At 35.8% G+C, this 25,521-nt stretch overlaps 1 protein-coding gene across 5 annotated transcripts in view; it reads right to left on the bottom strand.

Annotated features, from left to right (window-relative positions):
• The window catches only part of PTPRK (protein tyrosine phosphatase receptor type K), a 510,632-nt gene that overhangs the window by 215,414 nt on the left and 269,697 nt on the right, over positions 1 to 25,521 (bottom strand). For all 5 annotated transcript variants that reach the window (XM_074368389.1, XM_074368386.1, XM_074368385.1 and 2 more), the window contains exon 6: positions 19,311 to 19,485. In XM_074368389.1, coding sequence (XP_074224490.1) covers positions 19,311 to 19,485 — 175 coding nt within the window. The remainder of the gene's footprint in view (positions 1 to 19,310; positions 19,486 to 25,521) is intronic.

Here is a 25,521-nt window from a genome sequence, read left to right as displayed (position 1 = left end):
GTAATCACATCACCATCTCATCAGTCACCTTTATGAGATAAGAGAATAAAAAAATATATGGTAGGAGAAAGGAGGATAACTGTGTTTGGCAATGACAATATATGTCCCCCAGGAACATGTAAAACATGCCTACATTACAGGCCAAAGGATTTGGAGTAACACCATTTATATTCATTTTATATTAATATGTGTTAAGACAAAATGGCTACTCCAGTAAACCAAGAGATAGCAAGCAATTACAAGGAAAACTCCACTGCAAAATCTCTATAACAAGATTATAATCTCTCTCTCTATATATATACACACACATATATCCATGTTCACGTACACGTATATGTAACATGTATAACATAATCAAGAAAAAAGTATTTAAAAATATCCTGAATCTTTCACATCTAGAATATTAAAAACACTTAAAAATCTCATGAGTCTAAGTTCCAAATTAAAAAAAAAAAATTAAACCTACGGAATTAGAAGAATCTTCCAAAATTTATTCATAACCAAACACTATATAAGTGGGCCGTCTTGAGTCTACTCTGTTGTGTTGACTCATTGTAATATAACACATAAGAATATGCACTTTGTGATTATTCCAAGTCATTCAAAAGGATGTTGAAGTTTTCACGTACATGTAGCCAGCAACAGAAGGCCTTTTTTTTTTTTTTTTAAGTGTGATGACTTAGTCAAGTAATGGAATCAGGGGACACTATTCACTCCCCCTACTCAATGATCCTGGTTCCCAGGCATGTAAAATCTAAGCCTTTATTTACTCCAAGTTAATCAGGAAACTATCATTTCCCAGTTATTTCTACATGACTCTGGAGGTACAGAGTGACCATTAAGTAGCCAGGCATATCCCTCTATGCATAGAAGTGATACATTACTTTATTATGAAAACGAATTTCTGATGACATAGTAAAAACAATTAAATAAGACTTCAGTCATGTTGATAGCTCCTCTAGATAACAGGCTTTATGAATGCACTACTAACTCCAGCAGAGTCACAATTTCAGGATGCTTTTCAGTTCAAAAAGCATAAATCTTCAGAGACTTTAAAAATCTTCACATCAAAGAAACTGTGTCATTAGCTAATACGGATCCAAGTCAGTTTTGTAACTTAAAGATTCCCAATATGCATTCATTCCAAAATACAAATGACATAAACTAGCAATTATAGAACATTTCCTCAATTTGGAATTAAACAAAACAAAAAACAACTATGTGTCCTATTAGATGCCCTGGATTAAATCAGGAGATAGAGAACTTTTCACGTGAAATGGGTTCAACAGATGTGGTCAGTGACTCCAGACCAACTACTCCTACTGGCAACTACGTAAAAGAGTCAGGGGATTTGAACAGGGGACCAGAGGACAGGTTCCTGTGCACTTCTATTTAAATCTTTGAGCTAAGAAGAGCAGATTTTTATGCGTAACTCAAGAATGTATAGGTTTAATGATGAACAAAAGGAATGCCATTAAAATAGGGCCGTCCCTGCGGTCACCATAATAAAAGGACTTCTGAATAATTATTTTAATCACCCAGTTCTATTAGTACTCCTCGAGGGGGCCAAAAATATCTGTCCCCATTAGTCAAAGTACCATCAAAAATAAAATCACCACACCTAGTTTTATAATCAGATGGAAATAGGTGGTAGACGAGAAAAAATATAGACCTATCTGATAAAATAACAAGGTAGTGACACTATAAAGATATTTAACCAAGTAAACAGTTACCTTCCAAAGGACGTTTTATACTAGTGTGCCAGCTCAGCCAGCAAGAGACCTTTTATTTCCATTCTATTCGACCGCCTCTATTTCCACACCATAATGGGGACCTAGACATTCAGAATATCAAAATAAACCATCCACATATAAAATATTAGAAGGCAGTCCAACTTATAAACCACCAGTACAGCAAGGGAAAGTTTCCAGAAGAGTAAGACAAAGGGTGTCAAGACCGTAAGTAACACAATCATACAGCTAAAGGGTTGGGCTCTTCTGCCGCTGTTCCTGCTACTAAGCGACAGGAAACCTCCCTTTTCTACTTTGACAAATATCATGTCTTGTAAAAGTAAGGGCAATAAATGGCTACTGGCCCAAACTGTTCATATATTCTTTCTGTGAACTTCCAATTCCCCATCCTTCTGCAACTTTAGCTAGATCAACTGGAAATTTGCTCGGGGCGCCGGGGGGGGGGGGGTACAGACATAAATAAAATGTGCAAACATTTTCATACGCACTGAAGAAACTTGAAATGGTACCTCCATGAGTGAACTTAAGAGGATTAAGAAATGGGTAAGGAAGCCTACTATTTTAAGTATTATAAAGAGGAGAAAAAAGTATCAAACTTTTTTGGCATGAAATTTTGTAAAATGACACTTACAAAAACTGATAGCTGAGAGATCCCCCTATTGTACCTGAAAGGTGCCATTTCTTGTTCCAAAGCCGTGCAACTTCATCTTTAAAAGTATATGTCTATGTCTGTGCTTAGGTTTTAAATTGAGGATTTGACATTAAACAAAGGTTAAGAAAGTTACTTTGGAAATTAATCATAGAGCTATACCAGATGTATTATTCCTATAAAGTATAATGATACGTTTAAAATGTAAAGGTACTTATTTGTGCCTGTTTATATTTTATCTGGTTTCAAAAGTTATTTCATTTTAATATTTAAATGCGAACTATGTTAAAGAGATACTTTACCGATTGTAAATTTATATTAGTTTTACAAAATCAAATGTCAATTAGGTGATGGAGGAAAAGGTCCAAGGTCAACTGTATGCTCTCCAAGCCATGGTGCCAGCTGGGGGATATTCACATTATAGGCAGAATGGCTAGGGGAAAAATACTAGACAGTTTTTGTGATTATCACAGTATTATAGATGACACACAGGACAATGAAAAAAGACATAAAATAAGTCACTGTGATGGTTTAAAACATGGCCACAAATTTTTTGAGAGTGCCTCCATTGAGAGGTTGGGTTCATGTTCGCTCCTCTTGAATCTGGGTGATCCTGCACCTGCCTAAATATATAGAGCACAGAGGAAGTGGTGGAATGAGACTTTGAGACTAGGTCACAAGGGACTATGCAACTTCCCCTCTGTTCACTGGAACCTGAAACCCTTGCTCTTGGAGCCCTCAGCCACCATGTTAAAAGTTCAGTGAACTGGTGGAGTTATCACAGCCCAGGTGCCAGACATGTGCATAAAGAAGTTTCTAGATGATTCTCACCTCCAGGAGTTTGCGTCACCTGCAGCTGTTCAATTTGAGCATTCCTAGCTGAGGACCCAAACATCCTGGAACAGGGAAAAGCCGCCCCTGCTGTGCATTTCTGAATTTCTGGTTCCCCAAAGCTGGTTGTTGTTTTATGCCAGTAAGTTTTGGGGTATTTTATCACACAGCAGTTGATGAATGGAAAATTATGTCTTATTAAGAGGTTCAGGAAGATGTCGATGAAAGTTGCAAACTTCTTAACACAAAAACATCACTCTTTCCTGATGTCCCTTGCTTACCTGTCCAGCCTCATGTCTTACCACTCTCCAATTCCAATCACATGTTCATATATAACAATTTGTATTTTCTATGGAAAAGTTTTCTCTTATATTCATCTACCTTCACCCTTTATATGGTGCCTGGAGTGACCTTTCACCATTTATAGCCTTAACAAAACCATTCATCTTCAAATTCCAGCTCATTTATTACTGCTTCTGGGAAGCCTTCCTCAGCACACCCTCTCTAGCCTGAAATAAATGCACCTCTTCTTGTAAGAGATTTCTCTATATTTTCTCTCTCTCTTTAGTTATTGAGCTCTGAAGACAAATACTTTATATTATTTGTCTTTAAGTTTGTGACTTCAGACTTCAGTGCTTAGCACATTAGGCAATCAACTGATGATTGCTGAATGAATGCATTACGAAAAATTGAACATAAGAAGGTAATTTAAGGTAGGGTACTACCTAGTACTGGTGAGATATGGAACACCCAGAACTTTCAAGCTGCTTGTTGGAGTATAAATTGACACAACAAGTTTGAAAAACTGCCGTACCTACTAAAGCTGAACATAAGCATATGCTATTACTTATCAATTTCACTTCCAAGTAGATGCTCTCCCAAAATGAGTACATCTGTTCCTTGAAGGTCAAATGCCTATCATCGGTAAAATGGATAAATAGGGGCACAGTCACAGATAGAATATTTTACAACAATAATGTCAAATAATCTACAGATATATGCAGCAATACGAATGAATTTCACAATGTTGGAGAGTGAAGACACATTAAAGAGTATAAACTGAAGAATTCCATTTACCTAAGTTGTTTATTCCTATTAGAATCCAGAGATAATGACTGCTCTGGGGCAGCTGGGTTAGTGACTGCAAGGGAGTGATGGGGACCACTGAGGTGCTGGTGATATTCTATTTTTTGATGTGGATTGTGGGTATATTGTTTGTAAAAATTCATCAAGCTATACATTTATCAAGCTATCTGTGTAATGCACAATTTTCTGCATGTCTACACTATACTTAAGCAATAAATTTTTAAAATTAGTAAAGAGAAAGGTAACTAATTGGTCCCAAACTCCTGCTCAGAAACACTCCCCTGCACACACAACTTAACACAATACAATTAGAATCTCATCTCAACTGAGATTTTAAATTTAAAGTCAGCATCTATGGTAAAATTCTAATTAGACCAAAATTTCTTTTGAAAATTCCTAAATCATTAACAAAAATTGGTTTATATCTTTTTCCTTATACACATCATTATACTAGCACTCCTGACTTACAAAATGTGAGAATCTCTGAGCTCAAAAGAACCGAGGAATGTCTATGCGCAAAAGTTGGGGCATTAAAATCTTTCTAGGTCAAGTTCATCTTGGAGGGAACAGTTGAGTTCTATAGTCATCATTGTATATTAAACATATTATGAGATGACTACATCATATAAAGGCATCAAGTGAAGTTAGTTCTGCTTTGTAACTACACATTGAGAATGTCTTATTTGAATTAATCTGTATATAATATACTATTTTTTACACAGTTCATACATTTCCCATAGCACCTCTCTATTGAAATGTAATATTATTTAACATTACTCAGGAATCATGCCAATTTTAGGTCATTAGTGTCTTGACATTATTTAAACTTTGACTGCATTAATATGGTTAGTTCACAGAAAAACTTTGTGAGGCCATCTCATAGCCCCTCTCTGGATTTTTACTCAGGTAACAAACACAGAAATGGAGCTACTCTGCAAGTGAATAATTTGAAAAAGAAAATATGGTTCATGATTTGACTTTCAATGTGAAGAGTTACTCAGAGCACATCCCTACCTTGAATACAAAAATAGCATAAGTGGAGGAGAAAACTTCCTCCAGAGCATACATTATAAGTTTTCTAATCCTGTTTCACCAAGCTGAAAATAATGACGATAGAGGTAGTCTTTAAAGGAAGAAATTAAAAACAAAAAACAAAAAACAAAAAACCAAGCCAGAGAGTCTGAGATTTTCATCTAACTTGATCAAAGATGACTGGACCAAAGAAAAGCCCACCTAGCTGAGTGCCATCCAGGAAGCAGTCTCAAGATTTTCATATTCTCATGAAATTAATGCTAAGTGCTGATGGACTTTGATTACCAAGCCCTGTGTCTTCAGAAAAAAGACAAGCTATCGAATTCTTAATGATTTATTTTTCCCACAATCAGGGAAGCTTTGAAATCCAGAGAATCTTATTAGAGACACAAAATATTTCCAAAGTTTTTGTAGAGCTCCAAAGGTCATTCATAATTGTTGGTATAAAATCCAAGAAGAATGTTCAGGTAAGAGAGGAAGAAGAATGCAAAAGGAATATCAGAATAGTTAGGTTCTTAGCTTTTAATAAAGCCCAAGTGTGCAAGATGCTGCTTCGATGCTAACAAAGCCCTCCTAGGCTTGCTGGAATCTAGGTTGAGCAAGCATGCACACGCACATGTGTACACAGAGGCATGCAAACGTTTATGTTAGTACATCAGAATCTAGGAAAGGGGCACGTGTGGTGGTCATGGTTTTTTGAATACCTTGTATTTGATTTAGAAAGAATCATACATCCCCTGCTCTTCTGTTGAGAATCACAGAATAAAATGATGTTATAGATATCATGTTACTTGACAGGACAGGATGTAAGTTAAAAGTATCATGTTACTTGACAGGACAGGATGTAAGTTAAAAACAGTAGCCAAGCAGCTTAAAGTAAGTACATTGTTCATGTACAGCAAAGTGTTACCATAATGAAGAGAGCCTGAGCTCTGGAGTCAGAGTTGGGTTATAATCTAAGGCCAGCCCCTAAAAGCCCCATGATCTGAGCAACTTCACCAATCAGCCTCAGGTTCCTTGTAGGTAAGATGGGGATATTAAAAGTTGGCAATATGAAATTACAGAAATAATGCATGTAATAAGCCATGTATCACAGCACTGACACATTGTAAATTATTATAAATAGGCTTTTTTTTATTACAAGTTACTCTAAAAATTTATATTCTGTCTTTTTATTAAATTTACATTCACTTAGAAAGAATAAATGGCTTACTCGTGTTCATCATCCCCTGTTACTTTAACCAGTTACTAAATAACCTTATAAGTTGATGTTAAGCTACGTTCACTACCAACATAAAAGGAAAGTGAAAAAATTCCAAGTGCAAAAATTCAAGAGGAGAAACAAGTCCCTAGGGACATGCTCTCATTATTGACATATTTCATTCAAAAGAAAAGTCACATTTCCAGATAACTTTCAAATTTTCATATATTTGTTATTAACTAAATCTAGGATAGTTATTTTTCAGTAATGAAATGGAAGAGGCATAAACAGAAGTTTTATTAGCTTCTTGGTCCCTCCTGGAAAGAAATTAGAGGAGAGAAAGGAGCTTTAGTATCATGTACAAAGAAGTATAATAATATATTATAATTTAAAGACTAGATTTTCCCATAGCTACATATGGAATTATAAGACCCTAAAGATCATGTGTCTTAGTTATTTTTATTAGCAACAATTACAGTAATTAACTTATGGCAACTGCTCAAAAAATGTTAACCAAATCAATGAATAAATTGAGTTCTATGTTTATAATAAAATAATTTTTTGTTATTTAAAGTGATTGAAGAGAAGTGAGAGAAAGGATAAAAGTTTAATGATACTTAAAACAAACTCTATTTTACTTTGGTATTGCAGAAAAATTCTCTTATAAGAATCAAAGAACACACATTCAAGCAAGAGGGTACACTTCATCACGTAGCAGAAAGAAATGTGCTAATGATAAAAGGTATTCATAGAAACAGTTTCAATTATACCTTGCTCTGTTCCTAAGCCATTCAGTCAAGGCAGGGCAACAACAAAACACTATTTTCAGTATCAAAAAAAAGATGATCAGTATCAATTGCTTAAAACCATCGTAGATAAACAAGACACTACTTTAAAAATATAGGCAAAGTAAGGGAAGAAAAGAGAAAATTTAAACTGTTGGAGAATTTTTAAAAATAATTATAATAAACTTGTTATAATCATCTTAAGAATAGTTTCATGTAACACCATAGGCTCAAGATCATGAAAGGTCATTAATATATTGCCAAACACATTTTTATGAGATAAATTCAATTATAATTGCTGTGACTATCCCAGCCACAATTTAGACATAGAATCCAATTATCCATTTCATTTTCATTTATACCTCATGGGCTAGATCATTTATCATGTTTCATGATAATGATCAGAAGACACATGGAAAGCGATTTCTGGAGGTAACAAATTACCTACCATATTAGCATAGCTTGTAAGATCCTGTCAACGACGACTATGCATAAATATGAGGTAATTAAATTTACAATGTGCAGGAGTGTTTGATATGCTACTTGCTTCCTGCACAGCTGCCAAAAATCTGGGTTGCTAAATGCAGCAAAACCTTTTGGCTGCAAATAAGGAATCATTATGCCCCAGAACTCCAACAGGTAGCTGGTATGCTGCGGCTCAAGAGGCTGAGATGCATCTTTCATCATCTGGTATTATTACTTTTTGCCACCACACCATCCATCATTACAGTGCAGACAGCTTGAAACGATAGTCCTGGACCCTCACATTACTGCTCCTTGAACTCTGTCTCATCCATCTTTTGCATCATCCCTGATTCACAGCTAAGTACCCTCTCCCGGCTGCAAAACCAAGTGTGAACCTGTAATGCCTTTAACCTACAGTGCCTCTCTAATAGTAATTGATTTCTCTTTATTATGGAGCCACTGTTCAGAAAAGAATACTCATGCTTGCTGATGTTGAAAGATGATTTGTAAAAGATCTGAGTTACAGAATTCCAGTAGTTGTAAGAAAATTCATTGCTTTGTTTTGCAAGTTGGGCTTAGAATTGCATTAGTATTTCTGTTTGAATATTTATTCATAAGACTCAGAAACACAAACTTAGGCAGACTTAGATGCCTCTAAGTGCAAAGGCACACACGCCTGAAAGAGCAGATATCCTATACCATGTACACAAACGCAATGCCTCAATCTGAAAAACTATTCATCAGAGTTTCAAACATGTTTATTAGTAAATTTCAGAACTTTAAGGATGTTGAAATTGCAAAAAGTGTTTTTATCCTTAACACAATGCAAACAAAAGAGAGGGATTTAAAGTTGGATGCAAGAATATTTGTGAAAACTGCCTTTTATAATAAATCTCTTGCCAACACATTTTTTTCCTTCTTCACTGATTGCTAAGAGGACCTTCAAAAATGATACCAGTTACACAGTGGTTGGTGTACCATAAACTATCCAGGACTAAAGGGTTTTAATTCCGCTCCATGTGAATGCTGTTATAAAAGTTTAATAAATCAAAATGATCAAAATGTTCCCAGTGGCAGATTGGGATTCGTTTTCCAATTCAAATTCTCTTTAATATATGGCTCCTCTGACATCTTGCATTTCCACCATCCATGTTGAATCCCAAACACCCTGCTTTTCATCATTACCATGCATCAACTAGTCCGGTCATGGTAACGACTTTTTAACAATCCTGCACAATATACAAAGAAATGTCAAACCCAGTGGGGGTTTAACAGAGAAAAATTATGGCAGGTGGGAACTCTTTATCTACCCTTAAGTAAATATTTTTAAATGACCTGCTGTAATGAATGACATTCTTTGAGGGTTGAGAAATGCTGTTGGCCAAAAGTCTTAGAAAGAAAATCTCCCTCCTTCCAGCGCTTTAAAAAATTCATGTAAGAAAAACACACATCTAGGAGCATTAATATCTAGGAGCATTATCAGGGGCACTCAAATTCTGAAGAGCAGAGAAAGTGGAGAAGTCTGGAGAGCTTGCTTTATTTCTATGAAGAAAAAGTTTTTACAAAGAACAGAAAAAATATTGTCACTTAACGGATAGCCTCAAACCCAACTAGGAATCTACATGAAGATAGCAGGGAAAAATATTTACACAGGATATATCTTCCATGTGTTTTTATACGTGAAAAGTGTCAGGAATAATGAAAAACAGACACTTAACCATATCAAGGTTCTCTTTCTAAATTTTCCATTTAATTGCATACATCTGCTTTTATCCTAAGTTTAACAATATGAAAAATTCTAATAATATTGGCTAAAGACTATGAAATGGAAGCTTATAAAATTCAAAGAATTTCTATAAACTAAGTACCTATTGTTTAATTTATCTTGTGTCATACCTATTTAATACCCTTCAACTAGTTGAAGCCTTTCCCATATGCCTAAATATTTTAAACCTGTCTCCAGTATCCCAATCTAGAGTTTACAACTGAAATTAGTATGTTCTCAAATAAGTTCTTCTACAAACCTTCCAAATTTTTGTCCATAATATCATATTTCATTTAGTATCCCAGGCTGACTACTGCTCCTGTCATTCCACAATGTTCTTAAGAACATCTCCACTGTAATCTCTCAACCTTGACTTGCCCTTTCCATCACATGCTCTTCAAGGATGCCTCAACATATCAAGATTTTAAGTTTAGAGCCCCATAAACTTACTCCATACACACTTATCATTTGTCAAATCATCTCTTATCCTAGGTTTCTGAGACAGTTACAGAGACATGAGTAACTTACTGCAAAACTCTCAAAGTTCCCAAATCAAATAATATCACCAATTTATATTACTTAGTCTGGCATTCATATTGCTCCACCATTGGGCCTCAAAGCACACTTTCAGGCTCATCTCAGACTTCTCCCTGAGAAAATGCTGTCATGGTCCATATTTAATACTAGTCCCCAAGAGCATGTGTTTTCCTATGTTACACCCTCTGTTTGAAATGCCCTTGCTTATCTTCAGCTACCCAAATCCATCAGTGGTGAGATAAAACTTTGCCTCTCCCTCAGCTCATTCCCTGACCACTAAAGTCAAGCATGAGGCTGTCCCCCTCTGTCCCACACATTAAGACCATGCCATTCACATGGCACTTTGCGACCTATGCTGTTTTTGTTTCTTTAGCAATTACTTGATGAGATGTCAGCAGGTGTTGGCCATGGTGCTGGCCACAGAAACACAAGCGTAAACAAGCAAAAGGGAAGAGTCCTTGACTTAGTCAATCGAGTGGTGGAGGCAGATGTTAGGAATGCAGGAATATGCTGAAGACTTGTGAAGATGCGCTGTGGGCAGAAAACTCCTAGGCTCAAAGGGAGAAGACAGCACAGTGCATTAAAGCAGGTGAAAGAAAGTCAGCGTCGCTAGTTTGTTGAGCAAAGGAGACTCTTGTGAAGGAGTGGAGAGGTGGACAGACCAGATGAAGATGGGCCTTGGAGGCTGTGATGGGGCATCTGGAACTGATATTACATGAACAAGAAGCCATCAGAACCAGGAGAGCACACTCTGACACTTTGTGAAATACAGTCAGTCTGTTGCTGTGTGAAGACTGACTTGGAGAAGGCAGGTGCTAATGTGGGGAGACCAGTGAGAAGTTTTTACAGAAGTACAGTAAAACGAAGATGGTGACATGGTTGAAAGCACTGGTACTGAAGGTAAAGAGTGCTGAGGAGCCATGGGTTTGTCATAAAATTCAGAAAATGAAAGAAGCAGTCAATTAACATACATATTCCTATTCGCTGTATGTCACCCAACAATGTGAAAATACTTGAGACTACTATAGAAATATTTGTTCTGCTCATACTAATAGTAGGCATTATGGAGAGATCTTTTGAAAACTTGGAGCTAAATAACAGTGGAGAAAAAATTGTAAAACAAAATTGATGGATGTTCTTCTGTACTAGACAATTTGGCCCTTAAGGTATTTTGGGGGAAAAAAAATGAGAGGAACCAAAGGAGATAAGAATGTGAAAGTATGCATGTATCTGAGGGAAAAAAAGTGCAGGTGGAGGAAACAGCAAGTGTAACAGCCCAAAAGCAGGAATATGCATGGAAGAGTCTGCATGCTGGCTGTGGATAAGGAAGGAGGTGAGTGACAGGAAATAAATTTTGAGTGGTACCCAGGGAATATTTTACTTACAGTCTTTTGGACCAGGAAGTGGCTGTGATTTTTTTTCCCCTTAATGTGAAGGAAAGCCACTGGAGGGGATAACAGGGCAACAGGAGAATAACAGTGGTTTCTCCCACATGCATACGAAGATGAAAGAAAACACCAGTGCAATTAGGAAGATGTAAATAACTACGTGTGTGAAATTTTTTCCTAAAAGCCTGCAGGTTCATTTGTTATTTCTTCATTGTTTTAACACCAGGACAGACTCTGTGCCATCCACAACTAAATATGACTCCAAATTGTGCACCACTGCAGAAAAAAACAATCAAATATGTTCTTAGTTTCGGGCACAGAAAGCAGAAAATGGAGAACGTTATCTTCCAAATTATAACCTGAAGTTAAAAGTAATCTGTCCCTATAGCTCATAAGAGATGAGACCACATCTGTAGGCCATAATTTCTCTAAAAACAAACATCTGAGCTAAGATAAAGCTGTATAAGGAGAGGTTGTTACAGATTTACACATTGAGAAAAGCTGCCCATACTTTGCCACAATTAATCTCTATCCACTCCCCAGTCTCCAAATCCTCACTTTTAACACTAAAATGGTATAACTTTTTCCTTTTTTAAAAAACCAGTAACTATGAACTAAACACAATCCACGCTGAGGATTAACACAATATAAATGTTTATCTGTACTTACTTGTGTTGACCTTATGATTGTTTTTATTCCTCGCTAGACTAAGTATTTCTTAGTAAAGGAAATAACATGATTCATATTAATCCAGATGGACAGGAAAGTGCTTTCCACAGTAATACGATCAACTTCGTTGAACAAGTTGGCTTTGATTGGTTCACCTAATATTTAGCTTCTACCTAACATTTCATGAGTGTTCTCTGTTTCTGCTTCTGTGTACCTCCTAGCTTAGGCTTAGGAAGTCAGGTTCCTGATGCTATGTTACTAGTAAGCAGGATGTGTATTAGCTAGCTTTAAAAAGATGTGAGCATCTAACTGGCAAATAGTTTATGTTAACTGCCAAAAAGCGAAACACTGAAGCTCACCTGTCAATCACACACTAGTTGGGAGGCTGCTACTGACTCTCTAGAAGATGAAGTGGTGGGAAAGTGGATGAAACTCAAGGGCTACAATTAATGAAGACACGTCCCACCACAACACTTATACCACCATCTATACTCATTCTACCACTGAAAACTAAGAAATACCTCTCTGCCTCACTGATTGATTCCAATCTGTCAGCTATAAAGCTTCTGTTTAACATTCTGTAAGACTCTCACAGTACAACATTATTTACCAAAATAATGCTTAATAAATTTGGTAAATACCTGTTGGGAGGGTATTTTCTATTTGTTAGGGGATCTTATTTTTTTCCCCATAGAATTAAAGAGGTGACCAAAATTGAAGTCAAACTCCATGCCAAAAATATTCAAAAATTCTACATTTTCCTATATAATTAATTAAATTACAAATTGCTTGAGAGCTTGGACTATATGTCTGCAGTTTCTTTGTAATTTCCTGGTGCCTATTACCATTTTAAGTACTCAATAAAGGCTGCTAGCTGATTTTTCACTCAAGTTATAAATTGACTCCATCGCTTCCTTTTTGGTTTAGGGTAAGAGAAAGAAAAGGAATGAGCAGGGAGGGGAATATAAATTACAAAAGCACTGCTAGTCTGGGAAGTTGATATACATCCTCTGGAAGAAATGAGCCCACATTACATTTATCACAAACTCCAAGAGAACAGAATTGAGAGACTCTGAAGGAAAGTACAGACCTGCTATTAGTGCCCTGAAAACAAATTCCCTAGAGTTCAACAGAAAGCGTTCTTTGGCGTGCAGATCATTCTGCTTCCTCTTTGATCCTTCTCAAATTCTTAAGACAAAAGCTCCAACAAAAGCAAACTCCCCAAAGATACACTCCAAAAAAAAGTGACCAGCACCTCAACTGCTAAACATTATGTAGAGCTCTACATGTGAATCACCTATGCAAATACATTCAGAAATCCTCTGGGAAAGAACTCTCATTGCATTGTTATTTTTAAAGCTGGCAAGAAAAAACATCAAATTAATGACTCGGGCAAGACAAGAGCTACACTCTACCGTTTTCATAAAGCAGCATAAGAAAACTCAGAGGAGGAGAAAACTAATAGGAAAAAGTATCTGGAATGATGGCGCACAAAAGTGAATAGAACAGAGTTCCAGTAATAATATACGATCTGAAATAAGGACATCTAGTACCCTTTTGCTCATTTAGAATTTAAAAATGTACTAGACATCTTGTATATTGAATCACCTGAATTACAAGTAGCTGCTATGAATGAGAGGAGACTCCAAATGTTTCTTTTATCATACTCAAGGGTAGCAATGTAAAAATTTTTGATATGCAACATTTGGAGTCCCCTCCAAATTTGAGGCATTTGGTATCCCCTGACTGACGATGTCAGGGCAGTTGGGGAACTTACTATGTGATTATCCATGTGTTCTTAGACTTTCATTATAGTTCAGATTTTATAAAATGTAGGTGTTTAAATTGAATTCTCCTAGATAACTCCAAACTTCCTGTCACCTTGACCAGTTTTCACAATAGAAGCAAAGAAAAAGGATCTTCAAATCACCATTATATGAATTCATGAGTCTGACAGCTGTGCTACAAAAAGTTAAAATCAGTAGTGTGATTTTTAGTGATATTAAGCAGAATCCTAAAGGACTCAAGCTAGAAATCCCATGGCTTTCAACCACCAACCAACAAAATTATTAGTATGTCATGTTTCCATTCCCAAGTGTCCTTGCCTCTAATACAAAAATAATAAAATGAGGTACTCAGATCTGATTTTTTAACTGGTATATACAAAAAAGACTAGAACACAACAAATTTGTTAAATCAAGATTGCTTTTCAAGTGAGAAAAAAAAATCATGCTAAACATAAAGTCACCCTAGCTAGTTCATAGCTCATATGAGAAGGAAAGAGAGTAATTCAGACACTGCAAAAAACAACCGTCATCATCTTCTCCTGTATGCCAGCAGTCTTCCCTCCATCTGTAGGTAAGGATGGAATGTGGTTCATCATCTAGTTCCTGCATCCTTTGGGGGCAGCCCCACTGCTCTGATTTCAACTACATTTTACCTACGAATTTTTAGAAAGGTACCAATTGTCTTTATATAAAAAAGGTGCAAACAAAGATGAACTACACAAGCTCTGATGAAACACAGACTACAAATAAGTACAACGAGAGCAAAATCTGAAAAGTTCAAATGCAAACTGTTAATTTGGATGGCTTTCCTTCTTCACCTGTGTAGTAGGTAACTGGTACTAGCAAGTGATTCCATTAACAGCTCCTCATTCCCCATATAAGCTATGATCCTACTTCATGCTGTTACCTAACTTATTATGATAACACCCTTCCCCCATATTACCAACTTCCAAACTTTATATGTTCTTCAAGTTAAAGTTTTATCTTCTTTTGAAAAATATCCTCAGTTCCTATCTTACTGAATAGAATTGACTCCCTCTGAATAACTATGTTAGACTCTGCAGTCCCATATACAGAAGTTCTCTACTGGCCATTCTAGTTGTCTCTCCGTACACAACCACGCAATTTTTGACCCCTGTGGGAGATGGTAACCTCTCTATCCCCAAGTGGATAAGACCAAAGAAGTACGTGGCCATATTGCTCTCCTATGACCATGATGAGATTCTGGCTTAGGATAAAAGTCAAAACTATGAACTGCAGTGTGAAGAATTAGAAAGAATCTGAAACCTTCAAGACTAAATGAACCAATCCTGAAGCCTATTTCTGTACCTTCCTGTTATTCAAAGTCAGCAAATTCCCCTATGTTTATACTAGTTTGTATTGTCTTACAAAGGGAAGTATCTACAACAATGCAAAGTCCTTATGATTTTAAACACCAAAATCTGTTTCACAGGCCCACCTGCACTGGTACATGTGTTGCCATCCTCCCCACTTTACAGCTAGGGATCGACCGTATCCATTAGGAATAGATAAAAACATTAACTGAATACTTACGTCCACAGCATTTGACAGTGGCTAATAGTTGACACTAAAATTTAAAAATCAAACCAACAACAAAGACAAAACACTGTCCTTTTCACATTAAAGAACTTTAAAAATGTAACTGGAATTTAAGAGACAACAATGATAGAAAAGCATAGCTAACAAATGGGAACAGAGATGGAGTGTTGGCTGTAGCAACCAGAGGATTTTACAGAAGTTTACTGTGGGTCAGTTGGTTAGAAATGTAGCTGGGTCTGATTCAGAACAGTGGAAAAGAAAAGATAAGATTGCAAATGAGGTCAAGAATGAGAATCTAAAACATAACTTAGACTACGAAGTTGGTGCTTTTAGTTTGAAGCTTGTAAACACCATTTCAAGGTGTATTTCACGTTTTTACACTTCAATTTTGTAGAAACATTGAGCAAAACATCTGCTCTTCATCTCATCCCTGTAAAAACTTCTTTGTCAATAAAGATTGGCTTCCACAAACTGAAGATGTTATCATTACTCAAAACGATCTGGAAGCAATGCTAAAGTCATGATAAAGTAACTTCTGTTTCAGCATACTTTTTTTTCCTTCCTCTGGCTGCGGAAACACGGGGATCAATACTCTTCAACATGAGAATTTTGCAGTGAAATTTTCATTTGTAACAAACGGCAACCAAAACGCCTTAAGCATGCCCTGTCACTTTCAGTTTAGGAGAAAACGCACTGATAAACTCTTACCCTTGGGTCATCTTTGACAACAGGCAATATTGTGCCAGATCTCATTAAAGACTATTCATATCACTGCCCCAAAAATTTCCTTTAAAATTACCATCTTTTGTATTCATGTAACAGGATGTCAGCTTTGAAAGTGCCAGTGAGAGACAAGACCTGTCACCATAGTTAATTCTCAGCACTACTTCAACACCGGGACAGCTGACCCCGAAGGGTGTGATTTTTGGTTAACAATATTTATTTGGTGGTTATCTGGACAAACAAGAAAATTTATTGCTTTATATTAAAGTCTTCAAAGAAAACACCAAGCAAAGTATCACCTGTAAGTATTAGAAATATAAAAAAACTAAAATATATTGAAAAGAATAAGAAAACTGCCACAACAATTAAATTATATTTCTAAAATGTCAACAGACTCTGGGTAGCACATTCAAAGCATCATCATATTTTAACCCAATAAGTACAATATAAAATCTAAAGCAAAATATAGGCGAAATGGCAGGACTTTCTTAAAATAATAAGTCAAACATTTTTATGAAATTCAAGAAGTCTCCTTTTATAAATCTTATTGAAATATTTATTTTACTCCACAAGTAACACTCTTAGAATAGCCATAATTAGAGTTTCTCCAGGTAAAGAAAACCAAGCTTTGATAAAATGATACAATGTACTTTTCAATTCAGATAAACAAAGGAGATCTAGTAATTCCAAAATAAATCTCTTTTAAAATAAACAGGCATCAAATGATTATATGAAAGAAGGAAATTTATCTTTAAAGGGAGCACCTGGACAAAAACTTCAACTCTTTAACTCTATAAACTGTTGCATACATTGGGGGCCACCTCCTCAAGAAAAATTCCTATTTTATTTACATTTAGTTATACGTATATAAACCATAAGGTATTCAAAAGCACTCTAGGTGGGGAGGGTATACTCTCAGTGGCAGAGTGCATGCTTAGCATGGTTGAGGTCCTAGGTTCAATACTCAATACCTCCATTAAATGAATGAATGAATGAATGAATGAATGAATAAAGTGAATTACTGCCCCCATCCCAAAAGTGCTCTAACTGCACTATTAAAAGCCACCATCTCCTTCAGAGGCTATACTGTTAAAAGTCACCAACTCCTTCAAAGGCTGTGCTATTAAAAGACACCATCTCCTTCAGGGGCTGCACATCATGAATGCACATACAGTACCATGAAGATACAGTGAGCATGATGACTCAAGAACACACCCACCTTCCCTATCCATAGCATATTAATCACTCTGAAGGTTACCCAAGGACACTTTCAGGCTTTCAGAAGCAGGCTCAAGTAAGAAAGATGCAGAAACAGGGCTCAGAAAGGTGAACATACATATGTGTGAACATAAGATAAACTGTCTCTCCACCTAAACACTGGAGTTAAATTTTTTATTTTCTTATTAGTCAATGATTTGAAGCTGTGATTTCATGAACTTAAGCCAATGATATAAACTAACCCTAGAGACATGAGAGAAGTTTTATTTATTAATAAAGTCATATCCAATTTACAAAGATAAACTTATTTTTGATGAGCTACAGAATCTCTCAAGACAAAAGCATCACAGGAGGTTAATAGCATTATTTAATAATGTCAGTGTGAGAAAAAAGTGGTGGGAAAGAATGAGCCCAGCATCAGGAGTTAAGAAACGGAGTTAAAACTCTGGCTCAGCCAGTTATTAGATCTTTGTGGCTCTGGGCAATTATCAAATACTCTGAATTTCAATTTTCTTCTCGCTAAAAGTACTAAAGGTTAAAGTGTTAAAATCAAGTAAATCTTAAAATGAAATAATACATATAAAAGACATTCGATGTCAAGCATTATAAAATACAGAAGCTTGACTAAGGATGTATCTCATTTTCTCCTTCCAGCCTCCAAGCCTTGACACAGGCCTTGCTCTCTGCCTGCTGGTCCTTCTGTCTCTTACCCCTTTCCCCCCACATCATCTGGGCAACATTTTCTCAGATTTAAATTCTATATCAAAGAAATTCATTGATAAAGGCCTTCTCTGATGCCTCTGACAAATCTCAGTCCAGTTTAGATGTTTTTGTTAAAATCTCCCAAACTTCTCCCTGAAGAGATTTACATAGTTTATAATTATTTTCATTTGCATCATTATTGATTGATGCTTGATACTCTATTCAATAAAGCTGCTTTCCCTTGAAATTTTCCCATGGCTGATGCCCTCATTTTTTTTAAGGTTTCAGCTCAGTTGTCACCTTCTCAAAGAGACCTTCCAGATCATCTTAACTAAGATATCAATCCCCATCACTTTGTGTGTTTATTTTCATTCATGACACATGTCATGACTTGATATGATATTTTCAACATCTTTCTATGAACTGTGTCTAACATAACTCAGCGTTAAGCTACATATGGGCAGACTGTTTGTATTTTATTTACCATTGTATCTCCATAATCTAGAACTGTGGCATATACAGGGACTCAGTTAATTCTGAATGAATGTAATACACGTTGGGCACTTGTACTGGTTTTTCCAGTATTTCACTACAGGTAAGCACTGACATGTCACAATCCCTCACAATTCCCCTGGTAGCCTTAGCATCCAAGAATACTGAGGACCTCTTAGCAAGTCGCTATTCCTCAGATTCTACAGGGGCCAGAATTAGTGCACATCCAACACTGGGTTTCGACAGTGGTAACATTTACAGGTGTACCTGGAGATAGAAACTTTGACCTTGACATAGCTGCCAGAACGCTTTGAAGAACTAAAGTAGTTTCTGTAGAACTGTTGTAATCAGGAAAAAACAATCTAAAGTTGAAATGCAAACTAGATGACGGCCATATAGAATAAAGTATTTTATGTTTGGCCCTATTAGATCTTCTAGACCTAGATTCCTCTCATTGGAAATCACTTACTGAAAACGTGTTTGACAAACTATACGACTACTGTCTTAATCTGACCTTAAGATATTTTCAGAACTTTTATAATGATGTGATTTTATAGTGGCTTGAGATGAAGAGCACTAGATTTAAAAATCAATCCAAGTAGCTACAAAGTTGCTTTTGTTCTAACGAAGCTACACAATTTCATGAAGTTGAAAGCAATTTTACTTTACCTCTCACAATAAGTTGAGCAAAATTCGACACACCAGAACCTCGTTCTGACTGAGTTACACAGCGATACAAATCCTGGTCAGTTTTTGTCACTTCTTGCAACCTAAAGGAAGCAGCAAATCTTCTGTGATTGATGTTCTTAGTCTGGGCTACTGGTATATCTTCTCCATTTCGTCTCTGCAAACAGAAACCAATCTTTAAAAAACAGGTTCTTAACATTTCCATAAATCTAAAGCATCTTGGCAACCAACATCTGTGATAAATTATTCTCGATCGTTAAATTAGGAAGAAAATATCCATGTACCTCCACAAATTTTTACCATTGTCTTCCAATCAGGAAAAGTATGTAAGTAAATATTGCTATCTTTTAAGGAGGGTGTGCTGAAACTATAATAGTAATCTCAGTTTTCCATAAAATTGCTATTAGCCCAGAATAAATGAATTAGCAGGACAGCTAATGGTTCCATGGCAAATGATTCACTGCCACCTCCCTTCTTCCAGAGTTTATTCAAAATCTTCTTTTAGCCTTTATACCATATTGCAGGTGCTTAATAGGTTTGTTCCCTCCAGGAGACTGAGACCATGCCCGATGCATCTCGGTATTCTAAATGTGTAGCATGCGATCATGACAGAATGACTATAAAATACTAATGAATAATTTACAATCATCCCCAAATCTGTGCTCTTTGCAAACTTTTATCTCTTTGGCATTAATGACAGCCAATTTATACCATTTAAAAGAAGTAATCAAAAGAACCTGAAAGTTAAAAGCATATCTGTCAACTTCCAAAATGAAATACTAGAAAACATATTTATGATATCAGGGTGTCTCACACAAGACCACAAAAGAAATGATTGAAAAACTCAACTATAATAAAATTTCTACTTCTATAGGTTGAAAGACATCGTAAATAAAGTGAAAAAAAAAAAAAAGCCACTAACTGTGATAAGATATTTGTCCTGGAAATAACCATCAAAAGATAAATAGCTAGGTTATGTAAAATTCTTCCACAGTTCAATAAGAAAAAAGACAAATTACCCTATCACAAAATGGACAGGCTATAAAAAGAGAAAATGTATATGTCTAATAACCATGAAAGGAGATCCTCAACCTAAATTTATAAATTCTTTATGTCAAAGACAGCTCAAAGGGCAAAGAAAAACCACAACTATGAGAAAAAAAATTGGTCATGATTCTCAACCTCACTTCTTGTTGGTAAAATGCTGTGTCCCTGGTACCCTTTTACACTACCTGAAATACTTCATCTGCTAGATATGGAAAACAAAACCCTATAATTACTAATGGAAGTGTCAATGGTTAGAGTCATTTTAGAAAATAATTTGTTACTGCCTAATAGATTTGAAGATGCATAACACTTAGGACCCAACAGTTCCACTTTTACATGTCCACATCTGAATCACTCTTGTATCTGTGATCACACAGATATGTACAAGAATGTTGAACTCTGAATCGCCTATAATAGTTAAATATGGGAAAGGTCCAAATAATCCTGAGTAATAGATAAATAAACTGAGATTTATCCATTCAATAAAATTCAATGTGGCAGTGAAACCAAGCAAACGAAGACCAGCAGGGTCCTGGTAAAAACTGTTGAACAGCTCCTACATTCCACTGAAACACACGTAGGCATGTTTAAATCTCAAAAACAGAAACCAAAAGACAAACAAACAAAAATCCTTAACAAAAATTAAGATATGAGACAAAAATGCAAAATACCAACTTTTATTAAATTAAACTGGTGAGTACCTTAGTGGTCAATTCATTGTTTTTTATATTTTTTTGTATGTCTGAAATACTTAGTAATTTTTAAAGAAGTAAATAATAAAGAGATTACTCTAATACTTTAATAATTGTTTAAATCCCAAAATCCACTGTATCTTTCATCACCCTTATACACATCTGAAATGATACATATGTGCATATTATGTAGTATATATGTGCATGTGTATATATATGCACATATACATAAGGACATGAAGTCTCAATTATGACTTCAGCATTTTTCACTCAGCAGATATCTTATTGTTTCCTGACCCACCCATTCCATAATTTTTTTTGCACCAAGTTGCCTTGCTCATTCCCCTGGATAATAATAAAGAGAAAAAACAGCTTATACTCAAAAGCCCTAAAATATAAATTCACAAAATCCAGACTAAATTCTTTTTACCTACAAACTTCATGAACAAAAATAAAAATTGTTACACGTGCTAATCTCAAACTGCATTTTGTTTCAATTATCACATCATTTGATACCATCTTTTTAACTGGAAGGCAGACCGTGACTCAGCACTCCTTACACGCCCTCCCTCACGCTCCTCTAACTTCCCCCTCCAATTGTGCTCTCCACCTTCTGCCACCTTTCTCCTTACCATTATTGATATTTCCCAGTTCTGCAGCAAGACCAGCCAATTCCTGCTACTCACCCTGCCTTCTAAATTATCTTCCTTGTGCGCACACACACCCAAGTCTTTCAACATTGTGCCTCTTTCAAAAACACACCTTCTCTTGTGAAGAGTTTCCTAGTACCCTAATGCTTCCCTCTCAGTAATCGTTATTTCATTTTTCCATTTTGATTGGCATTCATCTCACAATAACCCATTCCCCCAAACTTTGCTCAAAGGAGGGCACATTTTCTTCTATTATCTTACCCTTTCTTTTGGTTCCTCACTGGCAGACTGCTCTTTCACTAACCCACTCAAACCACCTCTCAACTTCTGGAATTCCCAGCATGCCCAAAGAGCCTCCCAAGCAGTTACCTACCAGGTCAGATTATCCTCTCCACTGCAGTTCTGTGAATATTCTCAATGACCCAAAACTTACCCTGTCTCAGTGACGCCCAACATCTTTCTTCACTACCTTGTTCCTGTGCTAAGATAGTTTTCTCTGGAATCACAACTGCGCATGAGATTGTATCTCCTATTCCTTCAATCCTCTGCATCGTCAGTGAGAACTCACTTTATGACCTTTTATTATTTTTTTATAGCTTTGTTTCATTGTAATACAACAGTGTGTCTTATTTATTTTTTTGCCTTTTTTGATTGAAGGATAGTCGGTTTACAATGTTGCATCAATTTCTGGTGTACAACATAATAGTTCAGTCATACATATACATACATTTATTCATTTTTATATTCTTTTTCATTATAGGTTACTATAAGATATTGAATTTAGTTTCCTGTGCCAAACAGTATAAACTTGCTTTTTATCTATTTTATACATAATAGTTAGTATCTGCTGACTCTTTACTTTATAACCAGCCATTCCAGAGGTTTTCACTAGCCTGAAAGAATTCTGGATTTTTTTTTAACTTTCCATTGTTTTCGCCCTGCCAATACAGAATCTGCACTATTTCTTTGCAACAATTCCAGGACTGCTATGGACTTCTGCTAGAATCAGCCATCATGAAAAATCTGAATAACCCAACAATGGGGATCAACAACTCTTAGATATTGATTCCCACCCACTGTGATATGAGTTATGAAGTCTAACTACTTCCTCTGACTCAACTTCACATTTCACCAACCTATACATACTCTTCACTTTACATTCCTACTGAAATTGTCATGAATAGTGTGTCTCAACAACTCAAAGATTATCATAAAATGTAATCACAGGCCTTTCTATCTTGACTCTCTTCTGTAATATATTCTATATAAGTCTTTTTGCCTTTTTGTGTGCTAAAATCACCCTGAAGGTATGGCTTCAAATGTTAATATTTTTTCTTCCACAGCATCATATGTATAGCATGCCGTCATTATTTAGCAGGTACCAAAGTTCTTTGTTAAAATAAACTAAATTTGCTGCTACTTTTAGAGGCAAGAATCATGTAATGTCTCCTTAGGCTTTCATAAATTATTGTAACAAAACATATAATAATCATTAATTAAAGCTATTATAAAAGGAAGCTACATAAATACAGAACCTCAAGGGCATCTAGATCATTTATGTCAAGCTCTTTCTGAGCCACACCGCAGCTCAGAGATATTGAGGGCCCTGCTTAAGGTGATCCCATGAGGAGATCACAAAGTTGATTACATTACATTATGTTTATATTTGTGTGTATTAATATACTAATGTAACTACAAAATATATATGTTTATACAGGGTATACATTATTCATATAATTAATGAGTACAGTAAACAGGTGCTATTTACCTTGTAAAACAACAGTAAAATAATTACACAGTCATAATATTCAGGGGTTTTTTTTCAAAAATTATTTTGATAAGTACCTCCATGTACCTCATGTTATATTAGCTATTATCTTGGTTCTGTCACTGCTCTCTCTCACAAACTTTCTGTAATAGTCATTTCCATTTAAAGCTTATAAAATCAGAGTTCAGAAAGATTAGAAATGTGATACACAGCCTATTGGTAGCAGGATTAAAACTCAAAACTAAATTTAAAAATGCAAAAATCCAGCAGTTATTTCCTCTAAAATAAACCAAAGCTGCTTTTTGTTTCATTTGTATCATAGGTCCAGTGATTTGTGTAGTATTTGTTGTTTAGCCTTGATCAATGTATTGTGCCCATGAAAAAATGTAATCTGCTACACTAGACAACGCTATATCTACCGAACATCCAGTAATGCATTATAGTTCAAAGTAACAATTTATGATGTGTACACTTCAGAAGTCAAAAATAATGATAACTTTTTCTTTTATAAGCCAAAATAGTAGGTCTTTGCCTGCCTACAAGCTATCAATTTAGCAGATTAGGCAGGGCTATGAAAGAAGGAAATAAGAAGTATTGGTAAATATATCTCTTATGCAGACGTGTCTGTATATAGTTTTCTGCCTTTACATGCTTCAGTTCCAGGCTTTATATACTGCTTTGAGATTTTTATGTGATTTCTCCATTGCAAAATCCCCAACTCTGAGAAATAGTAAGAAATGAACCACAAAATTATATGATCCAAGGATTACAACCTAGCACTTTGCTTTTTTCATTTCTCTACCCTCTTCCGCAGATCCTTGTCACGCGTTCTTATTTATTTTGTCTCCAATACAGGTTGCAGAGACCCATCAATTACCAAAAAACTCTAGGCAAGTCACTGGAATTCCTGAGCATTCTCACTCTATTAAAATAAGTAAGCTTCGTCATGTAGGGTGCATGCAGTATTTATCTGACAGGTTCAGCTGGTGGCATAAAATAGTTTAGTGGTAATACTGGTTAATTCCCAAAAGCTATAATGACCTGTAGCATTAGGATCACCTGTCAGATTGTTACAAGTACAAAGTTCAGAGATCACTCTAGATCCACCAAATCAAAATCTGCATTTTTATAAGATCCCTAGGTTATGCACCAAGATATTGCAGCTTGAGACACACTGGTCAAAACCATGAGGGTCCTGTGCCCATGAACAGTTGACAGGTGTGATTCTGGCCAATGAGACAAAATAGAAAAAGGCCAAGTCATTTCCAGAAAGGTTTCCTCACTTCTAGAGAAGATATATTGGGTCCCCATTTCTTTTTCTCAATGTCATGCCTAAAATGCTGAGGGTGGCACATCGAGAAGAAAGACAGAATCATGTTCTTGATCACGTGTCTGAAATGGTGTCAACAGCTCTTAGAGCCCCCTTCTTTCTGGACTTCCTGTTAAGTGATATAACACATTTGGTTTTCTATTACTTTCAGCTTGAAATCCTAAAAGTTAATACCAGATGGTTAAAACACGGAACAGTTTATTTCAGCTTCTCTTTTCAAAGCTTGAGGAATAAAATTAATCCAATTTAACATTAAATTAAATAACGTGGCACTTAGAACACTTGCAGAGATTATTTCACTCTATTGACTTGAACGAAAAATCAAATTACACTTACTGTTTTATTTATTTTTCACTGCCTTTCCTTGAGCACATAATGATATATGTCTCCTCCATCCTCTTAGAATTGGAAAAACTGGAGACTATTTTCCTATGTTTGGTACTTTGGTTCCTACTGAATAATACCAAAAGGGCTGCATATAATTTGTCATTACTTGCCCTTTTTCCCAAAATTAATCCCAATGTAAATCTGTACACTAAAATTAAGTAAGGTTGAAGTGAATTATATAAAAATACAGCAAAATTAGTTCCGAGAACCTGAGGGTTCCTTCCCAGGGCTTGTCTGCCACATGAAATATTTTTCGTTCTCATAGGCATGATAAAGCTAATAATGTTCATCATTATTATTGAACAATTAAATCAAAGAA

The sequence above is a fragment of the Camelus bactrianus genome, chromosome 8 (genome assembly GCF_048773025.1).
Source record: "Camelus bactrianus isolate YW-2024 breed Bactrian camel chromosome 8, ASM4877302v1, whole genome shotgun sequence".
Lineage (NCBI taxonomy): Eukaryota > Metazoa > Chordata > Mammalia > Artiodactyla > Camelidae > Camelus > Camelus bactrianus.
The sequence above is the reverse complement of the archived record's forward strand: the minus strand, read 5'-3'. Positions and strand labels throughout refer to the sequence as shown.